A 26,359-nucleotide genomic window follows, 5' to 3' on the forward strand; every position below is an offset into this window, starting at 1 on the left:
CATACAAAGCTTGAGTGAACAGGGAATGATGGAGGAATAATTAATGATAGAATGATGTGTATGAAGCAATGGTAAACATAGCTGCATGTTTTAACAGAATATGTCAGGGCTGCTATGAATAATCTCTAAATCATTCCATTAAAACATGCAGTTATATGAAAGAGTCATAGTGTCTTAGTAACAAAGTTTAGTTAATTTCTCATATATCTCCTGTTACTCAAGCTCAATATTATATCTCACTTCTGAGGATGGAATACATTAAAGAAGTGCTCGTTAAATACTCCAACTTTCACTGTAACAAACATTGCTATAAACATTACTGGAAATGTCCCAACAAAAGCCTCGCTGATAAATATGAAGCTAAAGAAAATTCACTATAGCAAACAATTCCTGTGGTTCCTATGAGTTTGTTTGCTACAGTGAGTGCTCATGCACTATATCTTCTGCAGTAGTTGCCAGACTATGATTTCTATCTATTAATACCATCTTATCATAATAATTCTTTCTTCTAATCATTACACAACAAACACAGACAGTAACATACACAGAATTAGTAGGGATCACTGATAGACTGTCACATGACAAGTTGGAATTTAAAGTGAGATAGAGGAGGAATAAAATAAATTATTATTGAAATTATATGTAAAGTGATTTTTGTATTTCTCAAAACTGAATGATAGGAAAAAATAATAAAAAAATTAAGGTCATATCTGAACTCAGCATATAAAAACAGAGAGCACTCATCTTTCAATGGTAAAAACAATTTATAAATTTGCTATTCAAATTAGTGTTTTGATCCTTATTTTCTCAACAAGAATTATCAATGTGTCTCATCCTTAAATAAGCATGTGATGAGCTTATCAGTTCTTCTTAGGACTGATAGACATGAAATTTTACATTACTATTGTTCCTGTTATTTTGATTGTTGCTGTTTTCAATTCATCTTCTGCCCTGTAAATTTCATGCAAACATATCTGGAAATATCAATAGGCTTGAATATGTAGTTCTTAAGTTTTTTCCACAACTCATTTTCCATTATAATGCATATTTATTCTATACTGTAATACTTTTTTTTTATTATGTAATATTATTAGAGAGATATTACATAATAAAATCCAGGAGATATTAGTCACAAGAACACATATCACATTTAGAACTATGTATTATAATAGCCTACCATTTTTCACTGAAGATTCATTTTCATCAAATGGTTCCACATAAGGAGACTGAAAAAAAATTAATAAATATAGATATAAAATATATAGATATGTGTATATAGATATAAATAAATATAGACAGTAAGAAGAGTGACCATGCTGGTCACTTTTCTTGCTTGTGCTTTGTACTGCTTGTGTTTGCTGATCATCTTTCCCCACAATTATATACCCTCCACATAGATTTTTTTTTTTTAATTTTTATTTTTAGAAATCATGTTTAACGACACGACTCATTTATCTAATCTAACATCTACCTGATTTATCCTTCTTACCATGTGTATACAATCTAATACTGATTTACTTAAATAGCCCTGGACTGTTTCCATTGAAATACTATCATCTTTCCCAGGTAACTCCTTATACTATGGTACTACTGGTGTAAGCTGCCTTCTGAGGTTGTCATAATCACATCACTTTTGTATTTCTGCATATAACCCTACTTAATAGAAAATTCCACATGCTTAGCCACTTCTCAGGTTAAGACTGCGTGATATAACTTTCTCCAAATGCAGACAAAGTGATTTCTTCGCTTATAGACAAATTCTAATAATATCATCGCAAGATTCAATATGGATATCCTTAATCACATTACTGTTTTAGGTAATTATCTCTCAACATCTGCATAAATTAAATTTTCTTCCCATGATTTATATTTATATGGAGATTTATATCCCCATAGCTGAAGTACCTCATAATGATTACTTACCCTATGCACATTAAGATGACATATGTCATCCATATCTCCCTTTTCTGCCATTGGCTTATAGCAGCAATAAAATAAAAAAAATCTTCAAATGCACTGCTTCCCTGAACTTTACCTTTCTTGCGCTACTTTTGCTAGTTGCAATTCTTCTCTATATCTGTAAAATCTCTCCAGTTCTCTTTATCTATCCAATATCCCTGGCATGCTACCCATGATAATATCTTTTTTTGTCAACCAAGTCTGACAAATCTGGTGCCGATTTAAGCTAATTTAAGCTAACCTATGAATCTTTTAATAAATGTCTCAGATTTGAAAAGATTCAGCATCATTTTATGATCTTTCTCATTCTATGATCTTTTTTGCTCACTCACCTCAAAGGAGCCTGTCCACATGCTTGCCTGCACCTTCGGCCTTGCCAAATGGTTACTGTATCCACTCTCCAGCCAACAGGCTGCAGGTTTGAATCCTGCCACAGGGATGAATATTTGTCTTTAGGTGGGAGATGAATTTCATTGCCTAGTGTGAAACAGTGCTTTGCTTATTGGATGCCTGAAGTGGCTTGAAAAAGTTCCATATTTGGTCTCTAGGGTAGGATTTCTGGAGAAAAAAAAAAGCATAATTAATACAAAAAAACAGAAAAGAAAATTCTTCATCAACTCACAGTACTAATGTACTATAGGTTTACAACCTTTCTTGGATGGGAGTTGCATAAAAAAAATAAAATTAATTCCAAACTCTAAAGATTATACACCATTTGTCCTACAACAACCTACATACTGACTACTTTGCAATTATGGCACTTCTCAATTCACTCCTATCATATTTTGGCAAGAGATTTACAAACTTTACTTTCTTGCTTTTTCAAGTACACATCCTCTTGAATTCTGGCAGTTTGAAGCAGAGTCATAGCATAAGAAGCTACGTGGAATGAATGCAGCAATGCATAGGAAGTGGTCACAAGGGCGACTAGTATGGTAATGAAGGCTAAATCAGATTATGAGAGAAAATTATCAAAGTAGGGAAAAGAATCCAAAGGAGTTTTTTTTCCTCTATGTAGCAAGTAAGAGAAAGAATGATTATGGAAGGACAACTTTACTCTGTGATGAAGGTAGGAAAGTGATAGAAGCAGGAGAAATAGTTCAGCTACTAAATGATCACTTTGCAAGGGTGTAACATTCAGATGGAGACTTCACAGTCACTGATGACACTGGCTGATGTGAGAATTGAGGTAGATGAACTGGAGGTACTCAGCATATTGAAAATATCAATGTGAATGGATGGTAAGTCAGCCCATGTACTATGAGAATGTGCAAAAGAACTGGCATCTCTGATGAACTTGTTTAATCTAAATCTCAGTTCTGTCAAGATTCCAAAAGAGTGGAGAGAGGGAAAGATTCTATTATATAAAAAGTCTCCAAGACAAGTAGCAAATTGAGTGGTAGAGTATTGAAAAAGTTGGCTGAAGTTAAAAATTCAGGAATGGGTGAACAGGAATATGATGCTCTCTCTCTCTCTATGGGAGAAGCAGGGCTTTGTAAAAGGGTTCTGCACAATAGTAATTTATTCACATTTTATAAAATTGTGACAGCAGAACTGAATAAAGAAAATACTTGGTAAAAAACATGATACTGCTGGACTTTGCAAAGGCATTTAACAGAATTATGTTAAATGTTGCATGAAAACTATTACATAAGTTGGAACTAATAGAAATGGATATGAGGCTGGATATGGGTGGGGCAGATGACAGACATCAAACAGTGCTGTGTGGTGGAGTGAAATCAAGACAAATGAGGGTAACTAGTGAACTACCCCAGGGTTCTGTACAAAGGTCACTACTCTTTAATTTGTATATTAATGATACAGGGGAAAGATTTAAAGGGAATATTTAGTTGTTTGCTGATGATGCAAAACTGGGAAGGGCAATAGTTGATATGATGATGTAGATATCCTGCAGGATGATTTAAATAAATTAACCTTCAAGCCTCCTTCCATCTGATTTGCAAACTAAGTAGTTAATTGTTACAGTCTCCTCAGGGTATATATGCTCCTCTTTCTCTCTCTCTCTCTCTCCTGTTGAGAAGTTTACAGACTTCCTTGCTCATGTGGCCTCACTTTTTTTACTCAATACTTTTTCATGATTGTGTTAAATAATTTATTAAATGATAACAATTTCAATGCCTTTCCTTGAATTTTAATAGTTAGATTGAGCTCTCCTCTTACAATGAATATCATGCACTTTAATTTTCAACTGTTTTGTTACCGGGCAGTTGCGCGACTGTCTGGTAAAAAACGACACTATTAGGATATTAATAAAATTTCCCAGATTTCTGACATAGAGAGTTCATCATTAAGGTTTGAGACCTGAGCAATGCCAGTACTTCTAAACCTTTTTTTAAAGAGAGGCTCATATTTATGTGAACATCTATGTAGTAATTTGGCTTCGTGCCAAAGGATCCCATGGCTAGTATTAGTAATCCCATCTTCTGATCCAATTTGTTCCATTTTTTGGACGAAATGTAGGTGTGGTGTTCAGAAAGGTGTATAGATACAGATCAACCTGTTTGCCCAGAGTAGAATAACTTGCAGTTGCATGGGAATGGATAGATTCCAGGTAGCAGTAGAAATAGAATATTATCTTTTACAGATGGCATCATGTTGCGAAAATATTAAACTTCTTTAAGGTGCAAGAGATGCGTTCTGAAATGCCTTTAATGTATGGGATGGAGAAAAATGGTTGATAATCTTCTCTACTGTTTTGTGGTTGTAACTGTTGAGAATGGCAGTTTCTTTAATTATAGAAATTTCTTTCTGAAATAGATTAGATGAAGAACAGATAACAGTGAGCTCCGGAAAGAAGGCATTTAATAATGCCATATTTTTGTGAGGGATGGGGAGTGTAAAATCGTGTATAGAAGGATTTTTATACAAAAATACCTTATATACCGATTTTACTGGTAAACAAAATTCACTAAAAATACTTGTGGGTTAATAGAGAAATTTTCATATTTTTTAATTTGGAAATAATATTTTTTTATTTTGAAATAGTATTTTTTGTAAAAAATAATATTTTTTACAAAAACCTCAAAGGGTTTTTGTAAAAGAACAAAGGAATATAAGTGCAAGATAAATTGTCTAAAGAAACCTCTTAGTCACCAGTAATTCTAGACTGGATTAAGGTATTAACTAATGACCTGGGGCAACTGCACCCTCAAAGGTCAACATTGCAAAGGGATTTCCCACCTTAACGCAATGACTGAAAAAAAAGGTGGCGGGAGCAGAACAACATAATACCCAGGAGATTAATATGTAGCAGAACCCAAGGTCATCAGAGAGATATAAGAGGGGGTTTGCTACAGCGATAGTGGGCTTTTTAGTGGTTCCTTGGTCAGCGAGAAGTTACGGGCTCGAGAAGACGACGAGGTCAGCAAGGGTCGAGCAGGTACTGGGATAAGATGTACATTATGGCGACAGAGTTTTACGAATCATCGTAGAAGATGATTTGCAATCGCCAACGGGACCTGTGTTCCAGCCATTAGATGACAGAAGTGCAAAACAACTAATTTAAGTTGTTTCTAGAAGAAAGTAGATACCGCTGTTCAATGCTGCCAAGTTCCCGACGCTTGAAAAAAGTAAGAGGAGATCTCAAAAGTCCCGGAGAAAGTACCAGTGTTCATTGCTTAAAGTCGGAAGGTAATAGAAGGAAGTGATTCCAAGGATCAATCAGAGAGGACCAGACAACTGTTTTAAAGTAAGATCTTTTTATTGTTTTAGCTATAGACAGAATTGTGATGGTGATATACTAACCTTTGAATGGTCTTGTTAAATTATATGTGAGAGAAAACTTAGCTAATTTTTAAGGTGAAATATCACGTATTTAATATTATTGCTAGTAGCTATGTCTGAGTTTGTTTAAGTGAGATTGCTCTAAGTGTGATAAGGTGTTAACCACAGAAATATTATAGACACGTGGTCTTACAAAAATTGTCTTCATAAGAGTAGTAATTGTAATTGGTATAGAGAATTCTCATTGAAGCATAGAACCTGATTTACTTGGAATTTAGTATTGACCTTTTGTAGATTTCTTTGATGATAAATAAATTGCTTTCATGTTTGAATAACTTGCCTGATTTCTATTTCCAATGCACTACTCATAAATTCGAATCTGTGTGTGCCTAAAAGCAGACATTGTCATGACTGCATAACAGAAAACTTAAGTTGCTAGATTTAATTAGAATTAGAATTGCGTGTGTTTTACTGTGTGCTATTCTTTTGGAGGGAGATTCAACTCCTACCCACAAATTTGGTGGTGCAGCTGGAAATTAAATAAATTTTCCAAATTCGGTTGAGAATAAACACCAGTAGGTCAGACAAAGAGACTGGCTCCAGCCTGAGGTGATTTCTTTGTTCTGTAAGTTTTGCACACTTGAGCTTTATATTATTTGCGGCCATAAGTCAGAAATATAGTAAAGGTTAAGAAGAAAGGTTTAAATGAGATAATTATAGTTTTTACAAAAGCACAGAAGACAAGATATATTTGAAGATTTGATAACATATTTAAAATAATGACATTTTAACAGGAGCCAATTTTCTTTTTATGAGAACATCAAGGAAGATACAGTTCCATATGATTCAAGTTCCATGGTGGAATAGATTCTGTGGGGAAGGTTATTAATTTTTTGTATGAAGAGTTGTTTATATGAATTATTTCACACAGCAAAGTCACATACGATTTGGATTAATCATTAAAATTCTCTCTTCTAATTGTTCTAAATAGAAGTTAGCAAGAATGGAAGATACTGGAATGGAAAGCTTTTCATTTCAAGTAATATATCCAGAATCATGGCAAACTTGAAGGAGTCTAGAATATTCAATGGTAAATTAGTTGATATGGGGATGGTGGTGGTGGTGGAAAGTTCTGATAAACACCTAGAACAAAAATTATATTAAAGCAACTGATATAACCACAAGAAAGAACATATGAACATATAAGAATATAAGAACATAAGTTACCTTCATAACTCTGCTACTAGTATGTTCTTTCTTGTGGTTATATTCAGTTGCTTTAATATCATTTTTGTTCTAGGTGTTTATCAGAACTTTCCAGCTCCCCCCCCATAAAAATTATATGGTGTTAGCTAGGGAAACGTTTTAAAAAGTGACGCAACATCAAAGCTTACTGGCAAATCTGTGGAGTGAGGTCTCAGATCTTTAATTTTAGATATGAAGTTGCTTGTATTTTTAATATAAGAAAATATAAGGTTAATATAAGAAGAGAGGTTGGCGCTAGTGTCCTTGGTAAATGTGGCGGTCGAGTTTAGCTAGTCTAGAAAACGTGTTTTTAAAGTTAAATATAGTGTAGCTTTTTGTCACAAATTGTGCTGCAATTGTGCATCGGTTAGAAACAAGTGTCCTTCAGTGGTATTATTGTTTAGAACTGTTTTGTATATATTGTGTTTTCACTGCCGTTTGTTCACTGCCGTGATTCACTATATCAACGTGTAAAGATGGCGTCCAACAAGAAACGTACGTCAGCGGCGCGCAGAACTTCTACTACTACACGAAAGGCTGGCTCAGCATTAGATTTTTCGCAATGGATGCGTTGCGGAAACTGCTACTATATGTATGCACCGAAAAATGTGAAGGATCTGTGGTCGGCCTGGCAAAATGAGAAGAACGAAAATGTCGACGTATGTGAGAAGTGTCGGGATAGGCTGGAGCGTTTAGGAATGGAAGCTGACATCGGGACCGTAGCGGAAGAACTTCGGCGGGAGTTTATGAAAATGAAAAATGACCATCTTCTTCATGAGGAAGTGGAAGTGATCGGTAAGGAGATACTGGAAGTTAAAGCTGAGTTTAATGTGTTAAACAGAGAAATTAGGACTATAGAGATTACTTTAGCTGAAGTAACTAGAACAGGATTACATATGGGTGAGTCTTTGGTGAATGATTCAGTAATAAATAGTATGGGAGTGATTGGGAGTCAACATAATAAAACCACAAGTGGCCTAGAAGAAATGAGATGTAGTGAGAGTGGGGGGGTAATAGAGAGTTGAGTAATGAAGCTGGGAGAGTCATGCTGAATAGTGTAGAGAATGAGTCCATGAGTGTGGACTTGAATGAAGTTAAGAGTGGTAAAATATATGGTGATTCTATGATTAAGGGTATGGAGAGTGGTATGCATGAGGAGTGCTTGGCTGATGGGACAATAGAAAGAGTGGCTTTAGCAATAAAGAGAGGGCATGAAGCAGACAAGATGATAGTTATGGTGGGTACGAATGACCTGAGAGGTAGTATAAATTGGGTAGGAAAAGATTTAAGAACATTATTAGATATTGTGAAGAGGAAAAGTGTCAATGGGAGAATAGAGTGTGTGCTGCCTCGTTTTGACAATTACGAGTTAAGTAGACGAGCAATGATAATGAATGATATGATTGCAAGAATGTGCAGAAAAAGAGGTCTGGAGTTTGTTGATGTTTGGAGTGTGTTTGAAGGAAAAAGGCAGTTGTATGCTAGAGATGGACTGCATCTTAACATGGAAGGACATAAGCGATTGAAGAAGTTATTGTTTTCTGAACAGGTTGAAGTTATTGGGCAGGGAAACTAATATTGAAAAGGTTGAGTGTAAGAGAGAGAAACTTTAGCACTGATTGTGTATTTATTGATCCTTATAGGCAGAATAAATTGCATAAGAGAGGGGATAAAAATCGGCATAGGACTACGGTAGTTAGTGACTTATATATCAGTTCTAAAGCCGGTACAAGATCTAGAGGGAATCTGCAATTTTTGTATACCAATGCTAGAAGCATTCGAAATAAGAGAGAAGAATTTTTGGCATTAGTCAGTGAAATCTCACCAAAAGTTGTAGGCATTAGTGAAACTTGGCTGTCAGCAGAAGATGTGGTCACTGGAATTGAATGTGATGGGTACAGTATTTTCAGGGAGGATAGAGAAGATAGAACAGGAGGAGGAGTACTGTTGATGATAGCTGATGTGTTGCAGCCAAAGAAAGTAGTATATCATGATGATAGACACGTGAATGAGAGTTCATTTGAGGCAGTCTGGTACGAAATAGTGACCAACGCAACCAAATATACAGTTGGATGCTGCTATAGGCCAGGGAGTATGGGGGGAGATATTAAATTCATGCATCAGCAACTTAGTGCAATGAGTGAAGGCTTGGTGATTATTATGGGGGATTTTAATTACGGTGATATCAATTGGAAGGAGGAAATATCACGTAGCAAAAAAGGAAATGGAATTCATACATCTTCTACGAGATAATTACTTGAAACAGCACGTAACTGAAGAGACACGTGGTGTGAGAGTGTTGGACCTGGTTATTGGTTCAGAGGTTATATGCATAAGTAAGGTGTCCTCGTTACCTCCAGTTGGTGAAAGCGATCATGTGGTATTGACTTGGGAGGTTGCAAAATCTGTGGATTTTTCTATTAAGAAGGGGTATGTACGGAACTACAGGTTAGGCAATTATAACAAGCTTCGGAGTGAGCTTGCAGTCATCCCATGGCAGAACATATTGCAAGGGAAAGATGTTAGCAGTGCTTGGGATAAAATCAGCGGGTATCTGAGGAAAGCAATATCAGATTGTGTCCCCATGGTTAGGAGGTCAAACAAGGCAGGCATTAGATGGATGAGCAGTAGTATCAAGCTTGAACTGCAAAAAAAGAAAATGTTATGGAGAATTTACAAGGAGAAAGGCGATCAGGACACCCATGAGCAGTACAAGGCTCAAGCTAGGAAGGTTACCAGCATAGTAAGAAAAGCTAAATCAGATTATGAGAAGATCTTAGCCAAAGAGATCAAGGGTAATCCCAAAGAGTTCTTCCGCTATGTGGCAAGTAAGAGGAAGAATGACTTCGGAAGGATAACCTTAGTGGGTGCTGATGGTATTGAGGTGACAAAATCAGATGTAATAGTCGAGTTACTGAGTGATCACTTTTCAAAAGTCTATCACCCAAGTGAGGATATCTCTATACCTACAGCAATACCTAATGTGAGAATTGAAGCTAAAGAATCAGAGGTATTAAATATATTGCAAAACTTAAATGCAAACACTGCGGTAGGCTTAGATGGAATATCAGCTCGGGTGTTGCGTGAATGTGCAAATGAATTGTCAACCCCTCTCACCTTGATATTTAACTTAAGTTTGAACTCTGGTATGGTCCCTAGGGAGTGGAAGTTAGGCAAAGTGGTTCCTTTGCATAAGGGTGGCTCTAAAACTGCAGTATTGAATTACAGACTAATCACCATCTCAGGAGTAGTGGTAAAAGTATTGGAAAAGTTGGTTAAAGACAAAATTCAAGAATGGGGGAATCAGGATATGATACTCTATAGAGGCCAACATGGTTTTGTTAAAGGTAGATCCTGCTTTAGCAATCTATTAACTATTCATAATAGAATAACATCTGAGTTGGACAAAGGAACTGGCTACACAGTGGTACTTCTGGATTTTGCTAAGGCTTTTGACAGGATACCCCATAGAACACTGTTACGCAAATTGGAGCAGATGGGAATGGATATTAAATTGGTGATATGGATAGGAGAATGGCTCAGGGAGAGATACCATAAGGTGGTGTATGGAGGAGCCGAGTCCAGAATGAGGCAGGTGACCAGTGGTGTGCCTCAGGGCTCTGTGCTTGGGCCAATGTTGTTTAATTTGTATATAAATGATATAGGAAACGGCTTAAAGGGAGATATTCAGTTGTTTGCTGATGATGCAAAGTTGTGTAGTGCAATAAAAAATCAAGCTGATGTTGAAAGTTTGTAGGAAGATTTAAATAAGCTGGTAAAATGGGCAAAAGAAAATGGATGTCAGTTCAATGTGGAAAAGTGTAAAGTCATGCATTTTGGGATTAAAAGATTACCAGCTGTGTACTACATCGATGGAAAGGTACTCCAAGAGATTGATGAGGCTAGGGACTTAGGGGTATTGGTAGATAGGGAGATGAAGTTCAGAGGACACATTGCTAAGGTGTCCAAGATTGCACATAGGATTACTTGGTTGTTGAGGAACACACTGACATCCAGAGATAAAGAGGTTATTATTCCCCTTTATAAAGCATTGATACTTCCACATTTGGATTACTGTGCTCAGGTCTGGTCACCTGGATTCCTTGGAGATGAGGAGGCTGTGGAGAGGGTTCAGAGAAGAGTGACCAAGTTGGTGAGTGATATAAAAAATGCTCCCTACATTGATAGATTGAGAGCTTGTGGATTGCAGAGATTGGTTGATAGGCGAAGAAGAGGGGATATGATAGAAACATTCAAATTACTAAAAGGTTTTTATAGGATTGATGCAGGGGAAATGTTTCAGCTGTGTGATAGTGATGGTAGAACAAGAGGTCATCTCTGGAAATTAAAGAAGAGTGTGGTTAACAAAGGTGTCAGAACAAGGTTTTTTGCCTGGAGGGTGATGAATGAGTGGAATTCATTGCCTGACTTAGTTGTGAGCTCTTCGTCTGTAAATGAATTCAAGAAGAGATATGACAGATATTGTTTTGCTAGTTTGGGTCTCCCGCGATGAGTCTACTAACTCCATGGAGATACCCGTAATAATAATAATAATAATAATAAAAAGGAATGTCCAGTAAAGGGAGGAAGGTCGTTTGGAAGAAACTTTGAAATTTTTGTATATAGGGCTACCTATGTAATCCACGATTGGATGAAGAAATATCCTGGTTTATGCAACTTTGGTAAGCCATAAATTCTATGATCTTGCACAATATGTTTTTAGTTTTTTTTTAAATGTATCTAGATCAAGTGAAAACACATCATCTAATAAAAAGTTTATTCATTTAAATCTTGGAGAGATCTCTACTAATTAATAAGTATGTTTCACAGTCTCATAGTAATATATCCATTTTCCGTTTATAATCAGATGATTCAGGAATAACAGTGATGTTACTTGTAGAGCTTTCAGTTCTGCACATGAGATATTTAGGAGTGGAAGTTTACAATTATAAATAATTTTGGCAACTTCAAAATGTAGTTGATTTCTGTAATCATATGTTAAATGCGAGATGTTATGTTCAACATCATGCATAAAATCCAAATAAACAAAATGTTTTGGTACAATAGAAAATTTATGGCCGCTAGCAAGAACATTCAATGTGTCTTCTGTTAGTGTATAATTTAAAAGATTAATAACCCACTTACTGGAGAAGTTTGTTGAAATTAGGTAATCATTGCTGTAGGTAATTGAATTTATCATTGAAGTGTTGAATTTGTTCATGTTGAATGGAATTTCTACACTGTTTAGCTCATTAATACCCTCTCCAAAAGAAAAAATTCCAGTCTGTTCAGTCCCATGCAACTGCAAATTATTCTACATTGAACAAACAGGTTGATTTGTTTCTATATACCTTTCTGAACACCAAGACTACATTTCTTCCAAGAAACAGAACAAATCAGGTCTCTATTATTAAGAACTATACTGTTCAATTATATAACTTTGTTTTATAATGACACACACTTAACTGATCCCAATAATATTGCTTTTTACCTGAATGTCTTGTGACTGCATATAAGGAGAGATTTGTTGTTTAATTTTTTCATTTCAAACTGTTTTACAATGACGATGATTCACAATACGTGAATTGAAATATTTGTAAGTAATCCATCTAAATTAAATATTTTCAACTGTGTCTATGTTACTTATTCAAAATGAATAATGAACAATTATCTATTAATTTACATAAACAATATAATCCAAGTGATAACAGATGCCTGGCAATATAAAGAGGATGAAGAAATGGCAGCAACAATTTAAGGAAAATTGAGGATACTTAGCAATATTATTTTATAGCAGGCTAGATTTGGGGTTTGATACCAAATACATAAATGAAATAATCATACAAGTCACACACACACACACACACACACACACACCTAAATTCTTACCAGGCCAAGGAAGCCATCTTCAAGTTGTAGAGTTAGGAGAGAACTACAAGTGATATCTATTTTCAATACAAAAGGTTCTTCAGCACGGATATACTGCAATGGCTCGAACTGGAATTAAATGTAAAACAGATCATCTAGGTATAATGGGGCAATAATACAAGGGATATTCCAAAATAATGTACAAGCGATGTACCAAAATAATGAAATAAAAAAAACAAAAGATAGTTTGAAATCCACTCCCATTTTCATTTCACATACCCACTCCCTGTCTTTCAATACATTTTCTCCAATGCATAACATGCTTTTCAAAGCATGTTATGCATTGGAGAAAAATCGAACCAACCTGTTTTAGTAGAACTCTTCCAATAGTTTTTAGAACTATTTTATCACATCTGCCTTGATTTTTGCATCATTTTCAAAATATCTTTGAGATGTGTCTTCAATTTAGTAAATAACCAGAAATATAATGGGGCCAAATTCAGGATGTAAGGAGAATGTTTCACAATATCAAATCCAATCTTTTCAACAGCCACTGAAGTGAACAAAGCTGTGGAACATCCTGCAGCTCAAACTGGCTCCGATGGGCATCTTTTCATTTCCTAAAGTGAAGATACATCACGAAATTTACCATTTGAAAATGAACAGGTCTAGAAGGGAAGAAAGTGGTCTGAAAAAACAATGAAGAGCTTTTTTTTAATCAGTTTGAAACACTTGCAACATGCTGGAGAAGATGTGAAAGGAAGAGAGATTATGTTAAGAAATAGAATATGAAAACAGAGAAGAGAATGCTTTTTTTTGTTTTTATTTTGTTGACATTCATCATTTATTTCATCAACATATCTCTTTTTGGATGTAAAGCTATCAACAATGAAAGCATTATTTTCAAACACCCCTAATACTTACATTAATTTTATGAAACTAAATTTCATCAAAATAAATGGGTTATTTTATTACTTTTTATGTCAATCTCAGAAATGATAGGTTGAAGAACATATAGCACATAAGTATCCTACTGTGAACCAGACATAGGGAATGGCATGTAGAATAATAGAGAAAAGTTAGTAACACTGCATTTAAATTCTTTAATTTATACTTTAACATGACAAAAATGAAGTAAAGCTGTGCCAAAGGTAAAAGCACACTGAAATATGAAGGACAAAAAAAGAGTTAGTTTGCTAAGTTAATATATTTAGTGGCTGTTATATATTTTAATGAGTTAGAAAAAAAATTATAGATGTTGGTTAAGATGATTAATGCTTATGAAAAGATCTGTAAAAAAAGGCACTAAACTTTTTAGTGCCTTTTTTACAGATTTTATTTTTTTAGGCAAGAAATAAAACACAAATATATTTTAAGCTTTTTGTATTTCATTTATTTAATTTGTTCTTTTAAACATACTTATGTCATATGGTTTCTTCAATTCACATGAAAACACAAGGAAATAAGTGAGTGATATTTATTCACAGACCATATATTTCACTCTGAAAATTACAGGCCATCATCACTGGTAAATGGTAGTGTAATACAAAGTAGAATGTGAACAATGGATTGATTTTTTAACAGTGAGAGCTGTGTGATGTTATATATGAAACAATGCAAAAGCATAACTGAGGAGACACTATATTATTAATTAACTGTATTAATAGTTAAAACTTTAATGATGTGCAATTAAAATAAGACTCTCCCATATCTTTGATATTAATAGGCAGTTGTTCCAAAAAGAATAAAAGAACACCAGTTTTATACCATCAATAGAAAATCTGAGAAATTGGGTCTTGCAAAACATGGAAGAGATACACACAATATCTGAAACAAACTTACTCCATCACTGTCGCTATAAATTCAAATGTTTATTTAAAGTAAGAACCGAAGCCTTACTTCAACATCTGAACTTGAATTAGAATGATTGCTGAGGAGACATTATTAATTAATAATACGGTTAATTAATAATATAATGTCTACTCAGTTATGACTTTGCATTGATTCATGTATAACATCATGCAGCTTTCACTGTTTCAAATTAATCCATTGTTCACATTCTACCATAGGATAGAATGCAAAAATTACAGGTCATCATCAGGAGCAAACAGTAGTTTTCCACTGATGATGACGATGGGAATTCTGTGGCTGTTGAAAGCTCTGTTAATAAAGACCTCAAACTATTTGTCAAGAAGACTGATTTAATGTAAGGCAATTCTTTGCTGACAACTTAAGACCAATCCAGACTTCAGAAACAAAATTTGCAATTTGAGCCCTTCTGATATTAACTTAGATCAGTGATTTTCAACCTTTTTCATAATATGGCACACCTAGACTAATTATTAAAATTCTGCGGCACACTAAAAATATATTCTTTTAATTTTTTTTGACGATCTGGCAAAAAAAGAAGCATAATTTTGATTGATTTACACACAAATTAATAATAATAATTACTTATCCTTTTTGCTCCAAAAAAAGTTAAACTATATTTTTGACATTTTGAGTAAGAAAAACAATACTCAAAATTATTTTTAAAAAATTTTATTGATTTTTTTCAAATGAATATTAAATGTATTAAATAATATACATACTTGCAGTTAATTTTAGTGAGATATCTGAACTTGATGTTGTTTCAGAATGTCTTTTATGGGAGGTCAAATTTTAGATAGGCATACTCTTAAATCATCTTCCAAGGCTTCCAGCCGCAATCTATTTTTGTTCTTAATAATATTCATTGCGGAAAAGCTTGATTCGCACAAAAATGCCGTGGAGAATGGAAGAAGTACTTCTATGGTAAAGAAGTACTTCTATTTTTGGTAATATTGGGAAATTCACTTCTTAGAGATAAGCAAAATGAAGTAGTATCTATTGTTGAATGTTTTAGTTTTAAACTTTTGTCATTTCTTATATCTGGTAATTCAATCTCTTCTGTAATCTTTAAATTTCCCAATTTACATACAGTGAAGACAAACGGATCTCTTATCCAATCGAAGGATGATATGTGAAGTGAAGGGAAAATATTTTTCAATATTTGTATTTAGTAATCTTAAGGTTTGTAAAATTAGATCTATTAGATTTTCATTCAGTTTGCACTTTTTCGTTAGTTCAAACACATTTACTGCATTTTCTTTTCTGATTCTTTCTTCCCAAAGCATTAGTTTTTCCTTGAATGCGTCAATTTTGTCAGTGGAAGTAAGAATGTTTTCACAGTCTCCCTGCATTCTTTTATTAAGTGTATTTAAAGATTGAAATAAATCAGCAAGAAATGAAATCTTACTGCACCAAAGCTTGTCGCTAAGAAATTCTGATAACTCAGATTGTTGAGTTGTGAAAAAAATTAGAAAATTTCGTCTTTTAGTTCATAAAATCTCAATAAAACCCGTTCACGAGATAACCATCTCACTTATGTACGTATTAACAACTGCAAGTAAGAAGCTTCCATTGAGGAGCATAGTGCTGCAAACAATCTTGATTGTAATGGCCTGAGTCTCATCTAGTACTTCTCTGTAGAGAAAACAATATGTAAAAATAATTCTAGGATTCTTATTTTGAGCCAGTGTAAGAAATCCTTTTACATTTCCTGACATCGGGCAGGCACCATCTGTACAAATACTGATGCAAGAATTCCAAGGCAAGTTATGGCAATTAAAGTAATTATCAACAACATCAAAAATATCTTGCCCCTTCGCTGTTTCTGGGAGTGGTCAACAAAATAAAAACTGTTCTATAAAATCTTCTTTATAAATAAATCTACTGAAGGCTAGAAGCTTCCATTTCATTTACCTCAGTTCCCATATAAGCCTTTGCCTCTCTCATTCTTGCAATATTATGCAATGATCTATGAAGATGTGATGTAAGATGAACATTAGCTAACGAAAGAGACAAGTGGAATATAGTTCTTGCCTATAAATATGAGTGGGAACTATATTCAACAGAAGATGCTGAAGAAGAAGAGTGCCTGATAACAAGAAGTTAATAAGTATTAAGTTGATCTTATAATGACTTTGTTCCGGATTCTCAGAAAATTAATATTAACAGCCATACACATTTGTTGAGATTTGGGGAATATTTCATAACTGCTGATTCCAAACACTTTCTCGCTTACTTAGAATGAATTCTGTGTCTAGGTATAAGCATCAATAGAACTGTAAGTTTTTTTAGATATAAGATAAATATTTAGGAATTTAAAAAAAAAAATGATGAAAGAAAGATGAAACTGATGTAAAAATAATCATAATTTACAATTATGAATTTTTTTACAACAGTTTCTCTGTGTTAGTATTTTATTAGTTTCAGTTTCATAATACATATGATTGGCAATTAGGATGTGCCCGATGAGAAATTTATACTTATGTTTAAAAAATGTAAAATATTTGAGATAATTGTACCTACTATATATATATATATATATATATATATATAGTAGGTACAATTATCTCAAATATTATATATATATATATATATAATATTTGAGATAATTGCAATCATATATATATATATATATATGATTGCTGTAATAATTTCAATAGTTCTTTATTTGAATTAAGAATTGTTAAGTGTAGTTCATTGTAAAGACATTTTCTTTTGCTAATGACGATAATGTGTCACCCATTACTGACTTCTATGCAGCTTAGTCGAACAAGTGTACATACTCACTGAGGAGGTGGGCGAGTGTTTGACAGCTGAGAGAGAGAGAGAGAGAGAGATCAATACTGGGATAATGAAGAAACAAGAAAAGAAAGAATGGAAATCTGAAAATGCAGACCAGAGTGTTTTGTTAAAGGGAGTTTTTAAAAAATTTGACAGTTGGAATGTATTCATAGAGGATTCTGAAAAGGGAATCTTAGGAAGGTAAATCCTTTGAGTGGAAAAGTGAGACTGTCAACAAGTGAATAGTAGTAAATAAAAGTAGCTATTAAGTAGATGTTCTATTTCACCATTCGTAGAAATGCCAAACGAAAAGTTTCATCTTCTGTCTCAGGGAAACTCTAGTGGCTTTTAATGAAGAGGCTCTACTCTGAGCATTGTTCATAAAATAGTAAAAGAAAGTATTTTTCACTGACAATGAATTTGTGAGTGCATCTTGTAATTATATTGCCTGAGGTAAGAATATTTATAACCAATGAAACAGTGAGGATGAAAGGAAAAATAAATGCTAAATAAGTGCTTAAGGATCAAAGCTGTATAATTGAGAGGAGACCTTCACATAGCCTTTAAAGAAATGCAAAGACCCGACCGAGGCTTCTGACCCTATGTCCAATCCTTACCTTCTTGTGGTTCACTCTGTTAGGTATCTACCTGGATACAGAAAGAACGAGGATAGGCTGGCAATTTGGGATTTAGCTGACCAAATTGTATTCTTATTGGTTTAAACCACAATATAAAATCATGGTACAACATGACAGAATTTCATTGAGCAGAGCCACTATGAGAGCTCTACTCCAATCATCTGGAATTCATCCCTCTGTCCAGGCCTTCTGAACTATGCAATGCAGAATAAATATCGTATGTATTCCTAATTGCATACCTTTGGGTGTTTTTTTACCGCTGTGCTGTCACTGCTCGTTTCATTTAGTAGAGAAATACCTGTGGAAATAAAACTGAATGCGAGAATTACAGAGGTATTTCTTCTACTGCATGTTCCTGGTAAGATTTATGCAAGTATGTTTGAGAAACGATTGAGAAAGGTTGTGGAAGGTTGTGGAAGGGAAGCTGGATTCAGGCCAAATAGAATCTGTCAGGATCAGATTTTCACTTAACGACAAATAGTTGAGTAATCATGGGAATATAACAAAGATCTGTATTTAGGTTTGTAGATCTGGAAAAGACATATGACAAGGTGCCAAAAGAGAGAGAAGCTATTCAATATGCTACAGTTATATGGTGTCAGTAGGGCATTATATCAAGCAACACTTAGTCTTTATTTGAGTTGTAAGTCGGCAGTTAGAAATGAAGTACAGGAAGATGGTTTAATGTTAAATCTGGTGTGAGACAAGGATGTACATTATCCCCTGTTATTCATTATCTGTATGGATCACATTATGAAGGAAAGTGGTATTAAACCTGATATCAAAATTGGATATGTTAATCTCAGCTCTTTGCTTTATGTGGACATAAAGCAAAACACTTCTAAATAAATCTGCTACAAGTCTGCAAGATTCCCTGAATAAATTGAATAACTGTTGTAATAGATATGGTATGAAGGTCAGCAATAAAAAGACAAAGACAATGAAAATAGGCAGAATCATTGAAAATGTCAACTGTGTTGTGAATGGAGAACCTGTGGAACAAGTGAAACATTTCAGCTACTTAGGCACGATTTTTACTGAAGATGGTAAATTAAATATGGGAATAGACAACAGAATCAACAAAGCTGGTATGGTAGGAAGTCAACTGAATAAATTTATGTGGAATAAGAGAGAAATTAGTCAAAACTCTAAATTAGCTGTAAACAAGACCGTGTTCAATTCAATTTTAACTTATGGATCTGAGAGATGACTTAGAAACAAAACACTTGACCAATGACCAGAAACTACAGATATGAGATTCCTGAGAAAGATTAGAGGTGTGAACAGATGGCAACAAAGGCAACATCATATTAAAAACGAGGATATTAGGAAAGAATTTGACATTGTTAGTATCCAGGAATGTGTTAGTAGAGCTAATCTCAGGTGGTATGGTCGCTTAAAAAGTTGGGAGAGAAAGATTAGCAAAACAAGTGTTCTCTGCCAAGTTGGTAGGAAAAAGATTCAGAGGAAGACCAAGATATAGGTGGATTGATACAGTAAAAAGTGCTTTAGAAGATAGAAATATAAGATCTGATAATGATAATGTTGAAGTCTTGATAGGTAACAGATTGATTTGGAGGAAAATTGCAGATAGGAAATTAGTAATGATGTAAGTTTTTCATGTAGTATCCTGTACACCCCCCTCGAGGGTACATGTCAGGAATTTGATGATGATTATTCCAGCAAACCACCACCTTAGCTGTAGTTTGAGGCAGACTAAAGCTAAGGTGGTGGTTTGCTCTGATTCTCCCCAAACATAAAACCAACCTTGAACACATTTAGTAACGCATTTATATTCAGGAATAAATACGAATTCGGATAACTGGTGGAGTTCATAGCTAGCTACCATGGATGTCTCTTTTTTTTTTTTTTTTTTTTGATTTGGAGGAAAACTGTTGATAGGAAGTTAGTAATGATGTAAATTTTTCATGTATTATCATCATATCCTGTATGCCCCTTGAGGATACATGTCAGGAATTTGATGATGATGATAATAAGGAAACAGTGCATAGTCCTATGGAAGTTAAGAAGAAATTTTACAATTTGAGAAAAGACCTGAAAAAGAACCAACTCTAATAAACATTTATTGTGAAAAACAAAATATTTAATCTGGTAGACTGATTAAGTACATGTTAAACAAACCAGTGATAGAATGAGTCGGTGAGAGAATGAATTTATCCACTAAAGATAAAGGAGATCTCAAATGTTTAATTTAAACACTGGATCCAAATAGTTTGATAGTTAATAATTTATTTTATTTACTATGTATATAATTAATTTTTGAGTCAATCATTTCTAAATATAATGAAGTTAAAGGTCACTGCACCAATTGGATTGAATGCTTGTAAATTTACTGTTAAACTATATTCAGCAGCTGATGAAAAGAGGCCGAAGAAGAAGAATGCCTGATAATGAGAAGTTAACAAGTATTAAATTGATCTTAAAATGACTTTGTTCCAGATTCTGGGAAAATTAATATAAAAAGCCATCGACATTTGTTAAGATTTGGGGAATGTTTCACAGCTACTGCTGATTCCAAACACACTCCCTCTCTCTCTCTGACTTGGAATGACTTTTGCATAGAACTTTAGTTTTCGTCCATCTAATCCTATGGGAAGGGGTCTCTAAAGCATGATTTTCTGGCCCTGATTTACCATAACAATAGTATCTGATGTATTTATGTTCTCTGAAGCTGATATCAAGAGATTTTATTATGGACAGACAGGAAGATGTCTGACTTTTGAAAAATATTGATGATTGATTCTCATCAGTCAGCAAGATTTTTTTTTTAATTACTACCTCTCTTCCATACTGCATTGTCCATTAGTCCATCATGTGACTCATACATTTTAAATAATCCACTTTTAACATTCTAATGTTCTGCCTTGTATTTATTAGGCTAACAGCCACTGATAATGACCTGTAATATTCAGGTTGACATATTTAAAAATAAATGATTTTACTTTAATTGTGTCATTATCCTTATGTCTATGTGTATTGTTTTCTCCATCTCTATGCTACAAGTATAGCCAGTGTCAATGAATATTATATTGAAAGGGAAAGAAAAGTGTGTAAGAAAGTTTCAAAAATAATAAAAGTCAAGCGTCTCTTAAATTTGAAATATAGACTCAAATATATAAATATTATTCAAGAAAAAATGAGTTTGAAGGCAAGAATTAAAACTTGGAGACTCCTGGCAAACACTGAAGAAAACAATGATTGATTCAGCCAGGGAAGCATGGTAAAGTTGGTATGTAAGGATAGAAAAATCTGAATGCTATGGTAGACTCAGGAAGTTAAAGAGGCAGTCATGAAAAGAAGACTTATTGAAGAATTTGTTAAGAATATGGAAGATACGAGAGTGTCCTGAAGTCCCCCCCCCCATAAATACCAAGAAGGTAGCAAAATATTCTGGGAACTATTGTTGAAAAGGCTTAGAAATGGAGGAAAGAATCCTATAAAAGGAGATGATAAAAGTGAGATGAAAACTGGAGATAAAGATATACTTGATGTATAGAATAACTGCTGAATGAAACAAGAGGTGACAGAACAGTGGTAGCAGACAGTCAAGAAAATGCAATCAGGAGTTCATATCAATACTTGAGATAGAAAAAGTCATGAAAAATCTGAAATTATTATTATGTGACACTTCCAGGTAGTCCAAAGACTCATCAAGCGAAGAGTGTGCCAACAGCAGCTGGAGGATATTCAACCAGAAATGCTCAAATATGGAGGTATAATTACAGTCGTTATAAAATGCATAATTCAGATGGTCTGGTCACAGAGTTGAATCACAGCTCATTGTGGTAGAGCTCTCATAGTACTCATCTATAAAAACTAAATGAGAATTATAGAAGAATTTCCTCTGAGTATTTCAGGTAAGATTTCTGCAAGCATACTTGAGAAGAGGCTAAGAAAAATTGCTCTAAAAATAATTTTTAGAAGAACAAGCTGGGTTCAGGCCAAAGAGAGGTTTTAAGGATTAGATTTCACTTTAAGGCAAGTAGTTGAGAAATCATGGGAATACAACAAGAATCATGAGTTTTGTAGATCTGAAAAAGGTATATGACAAGGTGCTGAGAGAGAGAGAGAGAGAGAGAGAGAGGCTATTCAAAACACTACAATAATATGGTTTAAATGGTACATTATATCAAGCAATATGCAGTCTATATTTGAAATGTAAGTCAATAGTCAGATGAAGGAGGTACAGGAAGACAGTTTGATGTTAAATCAGGAATGAGATAGGGGTGCACATTTGATCTCTACTACTATTTCATCTATATGAATTACATTATGAAGGAAAGTAGCATTAGGTCTGCTATCAAAACTGGAGATATTCAACTTAGGTCTTTACTTAATGTAGATGACCTTGTACTCCAAACAAATCAAGCAGAAGTCTTCAGGATTCCTCAAACAAACTAAATAACAGATGTAATAAATTCAGTATGAAAATCAGCAATAAAAAGACAAAGACTATGAAAATAAGCAGGAATAATGAAAACACCAACTGCATCCTGAAAAAAGAATGAATAGAACAAGCAAAACCTTTCACTTCTTTATGCACAATTTTTAGTGAAAATGTCAGCAAACTGTGTTTGAAAGGATGGTGTGAGAGTGGTAATGTCTGAAAAGCAATCAACTGATGGTGAACCACAATGATTTATCTTAGAGCTGTTATTTTTTAACTTATGGAAGTGGGTTAGGGAAGGATATGCAGTTATTTGCAGATTATGAAAAACTGGGGAAAGCTATGAGGAATGAGGCTGAAGTTGCTACTCTGAAGAAGGATTTAAATTGGCTGTCTATGTGGAAAGATGAGTGCATCTACTAGTTCAATATTGCTAAATGTAAGGTTTACAATTTGAACAACAACAATGCATTACTGAGTATTCCATTGGTGGAGATGTATTAGAGGAGGTAAGAGACCTGGAAACGATAATGGACAAGGTGCTAAAATTCAGGATACACTGTGCTAATGTTGTGAAAACAATACATGTTACAGTGATGGGAAGGACATTACTTGCAGGAGTATTTAAAATGTTCTGTTGAACTAGGCACTTAAGCTATATTTGGACTACTATAATAAAGTAATAAAAATACTATAATGAAAGAAATAAAAAGTAACACTGTAATAAAATCAATGAAAAGTAATACTACAATATAAATAACAAAAGATTTACATTTCTGAATGTTTTCTATTTAGATAATTCTATTCTTAGTCCTCACCTTCATGTTCAATAAACTAATTGAGAAATCAAAAGGTTCAGCACTTTCAAGTTCTAAATTCTCCATTTTTGAGCAAGAGTAGTGCAATAACTGACTGTCTATTTCAATATCAATTTCGTATGATACCTAAAGGGAGGAAAAATGGTATGTGTCAAGAAAAAAAAAAGTTGATTATCTAAATAAATCAATATGTCAAGTTCACAAATAGTAATGACCATTCATAACTATATTAGGTACAGTCAATGATTATCATTATACCAAACCAATTCACTACAGCAAACTACAAAAAAGGATGCCAGCCAAAACTATATAGCAATAATACATTATTAAAGAAAATTAACATCACCAACTGTCTGCAATAGTAAAATTAGAGGAAAAAAAAAATAATTACCCACTTGGTCAACCTTTCTAGTTGACCAAGTGGGTAATATATATATTCTCCAACCAACAGTTTGAATTTCACCATGGCATGGATGATCATGAAAATCTTTAGGTAGCAAATGATATTTCATTATAATGTATGAGATTAGCATTCTAATTCTGGAGACTTCAAGTGGCTTGGAAAGAAGTATCACATTTGTAAATTTTAGAGACTTCCTGAATATATATATATATATATATATATCAAAAAAAAAAAAAAAAAAAAAAAAAGTCATTAGAAAAAAATTTATGTTTTATGGAACGTGATTATTAATTAACTTAAGGAAATCACAATGTACACCAGGATATTATATAAACTTTAATATACATTTCCAATATTTTGGCAATGTCACATTGCCATCTTCAAAGGAACTTAAAATAAAGACACATGCACGCAGGCACTACACACAGTAAATGAGGAACGAAGCGAGGAAGCTAATGTTTTTCCTAAAAGTCCTGATGGTGCCCCCCCCTAGCGGACTATGTAGGTATTCTTGGCTGTTGGACTGAAGGTCTCCTGATGCAAGTCTCAAAAATTTGGGGCAGTCTTGTGCAACCAAATTTGTTGAGGTTTGGCATGTTTCTTAGGGCTGAGGCTAATTCCATGAAAAGTCTTTCAAATTTGAACTTGCTACAGTGTATTATTGTGGCTTTCTTCCACTGTATTCTGTGGCGTGTATCCAAAGCATGGTCGGCAAGACCAGAGTGGCTATACTGGTGAAAACAGATGTAGTCCTTGTGTTCTGAAATTCTGATATTCGCTGTCCTGCCTGTTTGGCCAAAGTAGAACAGCTTACAGCTGCAAGGGACCTGGTATACACCAGGTAGGTCTAGGGGAAGTGGTTGGTCTTTAGTGGAGCAGATAAGAGATGCCAATTTTCTATATGGTCTGTAACAAGAGGGCAAGTCATGTCTTGGATGTAGGGAATGGTGATGGATTTAGAGTAATCCTTATTATTAAAAACAACATGTAAGTCCACAGTAATAACTTTAATTAATAAATAGGGTAGATATTTCGTATTAAAAATAATAGTACATCTTCAGTGTTACAAACAGATAGGAATAGAATACAAGTAACGAATATTCGGTGGATCACCTATTAAAATACAATGTTGTCGCGAGCTAGGAAATGAAAGAAATTAATAAATAATTATTTATTAATTTCTTTATAATTATAATTAATATTTAAGATAATTAGTTTTTAATGATTACATAAAATAAAAGTCTCCCAGATCTTCGAGAGAGAGAGAGAGAGAGAGAGAGAGGCAATCATTTCGATTTAGAGAGAGAGAGAGAGAGAGAGAGAGAGGCAATCATTTCGATTTAAATTTGGTCGGTGTAAAAAAGCTTCCCAACTTTCTTTAAAGAGCGTTTTTAAATTGAAATGATTGTTGTTTTCCTCTTTTTCCAGAGTGAACTTGATTCTGGGGTGTTGGTTGTTTATGTGTGTTAAGAAGGAGAGGAGTGTATCAGAGCCATGTGGCCAAATAGCGAATACATCAACATAGCGAAGCCATATGGTTGGTTTTTGTGGGGTAGAGTTTAAGGCTTTCTCTTCAAAAGTCTCCCTAAAGAAGTTGGCCAAGGGTGGAGAGAGTGGTGAACTCATGGCTGTCCCCTCTATTTGTTTGTAGAATTTTCCCTGCAAAAAGAAATAGCCTGAGTTCATTGTGAACTGAAATAGGGCTGAGATATCAGGAGAAAATTTAGCTTGGATTAGCTCTAAGGTTTCCTTGAGTGGGATATTTGTGAATAAGGAGGAGATGTCAAAACTGACCATTATGTCAGTATGTTGGAGTGTAAGGTTTTCTATGCTGGCTTTTGAAGTGGACTGAGTTTTTTTTATGTGTGATGGTGTGTTGCCAGTATAGTGTGTAAGCACTTTGGCCAAATGTTTAGCTAATTTGTATGTGGGGTAATCAATGCCATCCACTATGGGATGTAATGGCACATTATCTTTATGTATTTTTGGCAGTCCATATAAACGAGGGGGGGGGGGTATATAAGAGTTAAGCGATTTTAATTTGTTAATAACTTCTAACAGGCCAAGAAGTGACCTTCTTAAGTAGCCTAAGAAGTTTCTAATTTGTAAGTTGGTGGGATTGTATTCAATGGGGAGATAAGTAGCCCGATCTAATAATAGAGCATTAAGCTTACCTGTGTAGTCCGTATGGTTGTGTACAACGGTGGCGTTTCCCTTATCCGCTTTGGTAATTACTATTTCTTTGTTTTTCTTCATTTCTTGCAGAGCTTTATATTCACTATTGGATATGTTGGTTTTTGGTGGTCTTGCTTTGGTGAGAACACAAGCTACATCCAGTGTAATATTGTTAGCGATGTGGTTCGGAAGTTGGCAGATCACGCGTTCAATCTGGATCATTATGTCCTCAGTCAGTATTTTTCTGGGAGCAATGGTGAAGTTGTAGCCACGTGAAAGAGCGATGAATGCTGCAGGTTTCAAAGCGACTGAAGGAAGGTTGACTACAGTGTTGGTTGGAAGTTTTAGTTCGAAGGTCGAGTTCTTTTTTAACTTCCCAAATTTCTTGATATGTCGACCCAATATTTTCTCAAATTCTTTATCTGCTGCAGTGCATGAGATGGCATATAAA

At 34.3% G+C, this 26,359-nt stretch overlaps 1 protein-coding gene across 1 annotated transcript in view; it reads right to left on the reverse strand.

Moving 5' to 3' along the window:
* gry (trafficking protein particle complex subunit 11 gry) overlaps nt 1-26,359 on the reverse strand; it is a 550,052-nt gene that overhangs the window by 41,139 nt on the left and 482,554 nt on the right. The window contains exons 26-28 of the mRNA XM_090404214.1: nt 23,331-23,456; nt 12,838-12,945; nt 1,178-1,226 (exon numbers count right to left, since the gene is read on the reverse strand). Of these exons, the coding sequence (XP_090260340.1) occupies nt 1,178-1,226; nt 12,838-12,945; nt 23,331-23,456 (283 nt within the window). The remainder of the gene's footprint in view (nt 1-1,177; nt 1,227-12,837; nt 12,946-23,330; nt 23,457-26,359) is intronic.

This window comes from Typopeltis vanoorti, chromosome 2 (assembly GCF_054136105.1).
Source record: "Typopeltis vanoorti isolate ZY-2024b chromosome 2, IOZ_Tvanoo_1.0, whole genome shotgun sequence".
NCBI lineage: Eukaryota > Metazoa > Arthropoda > Arachnida > Uropygi > Thelyphonidae > Typopeltis > Typopeltis vanoorti.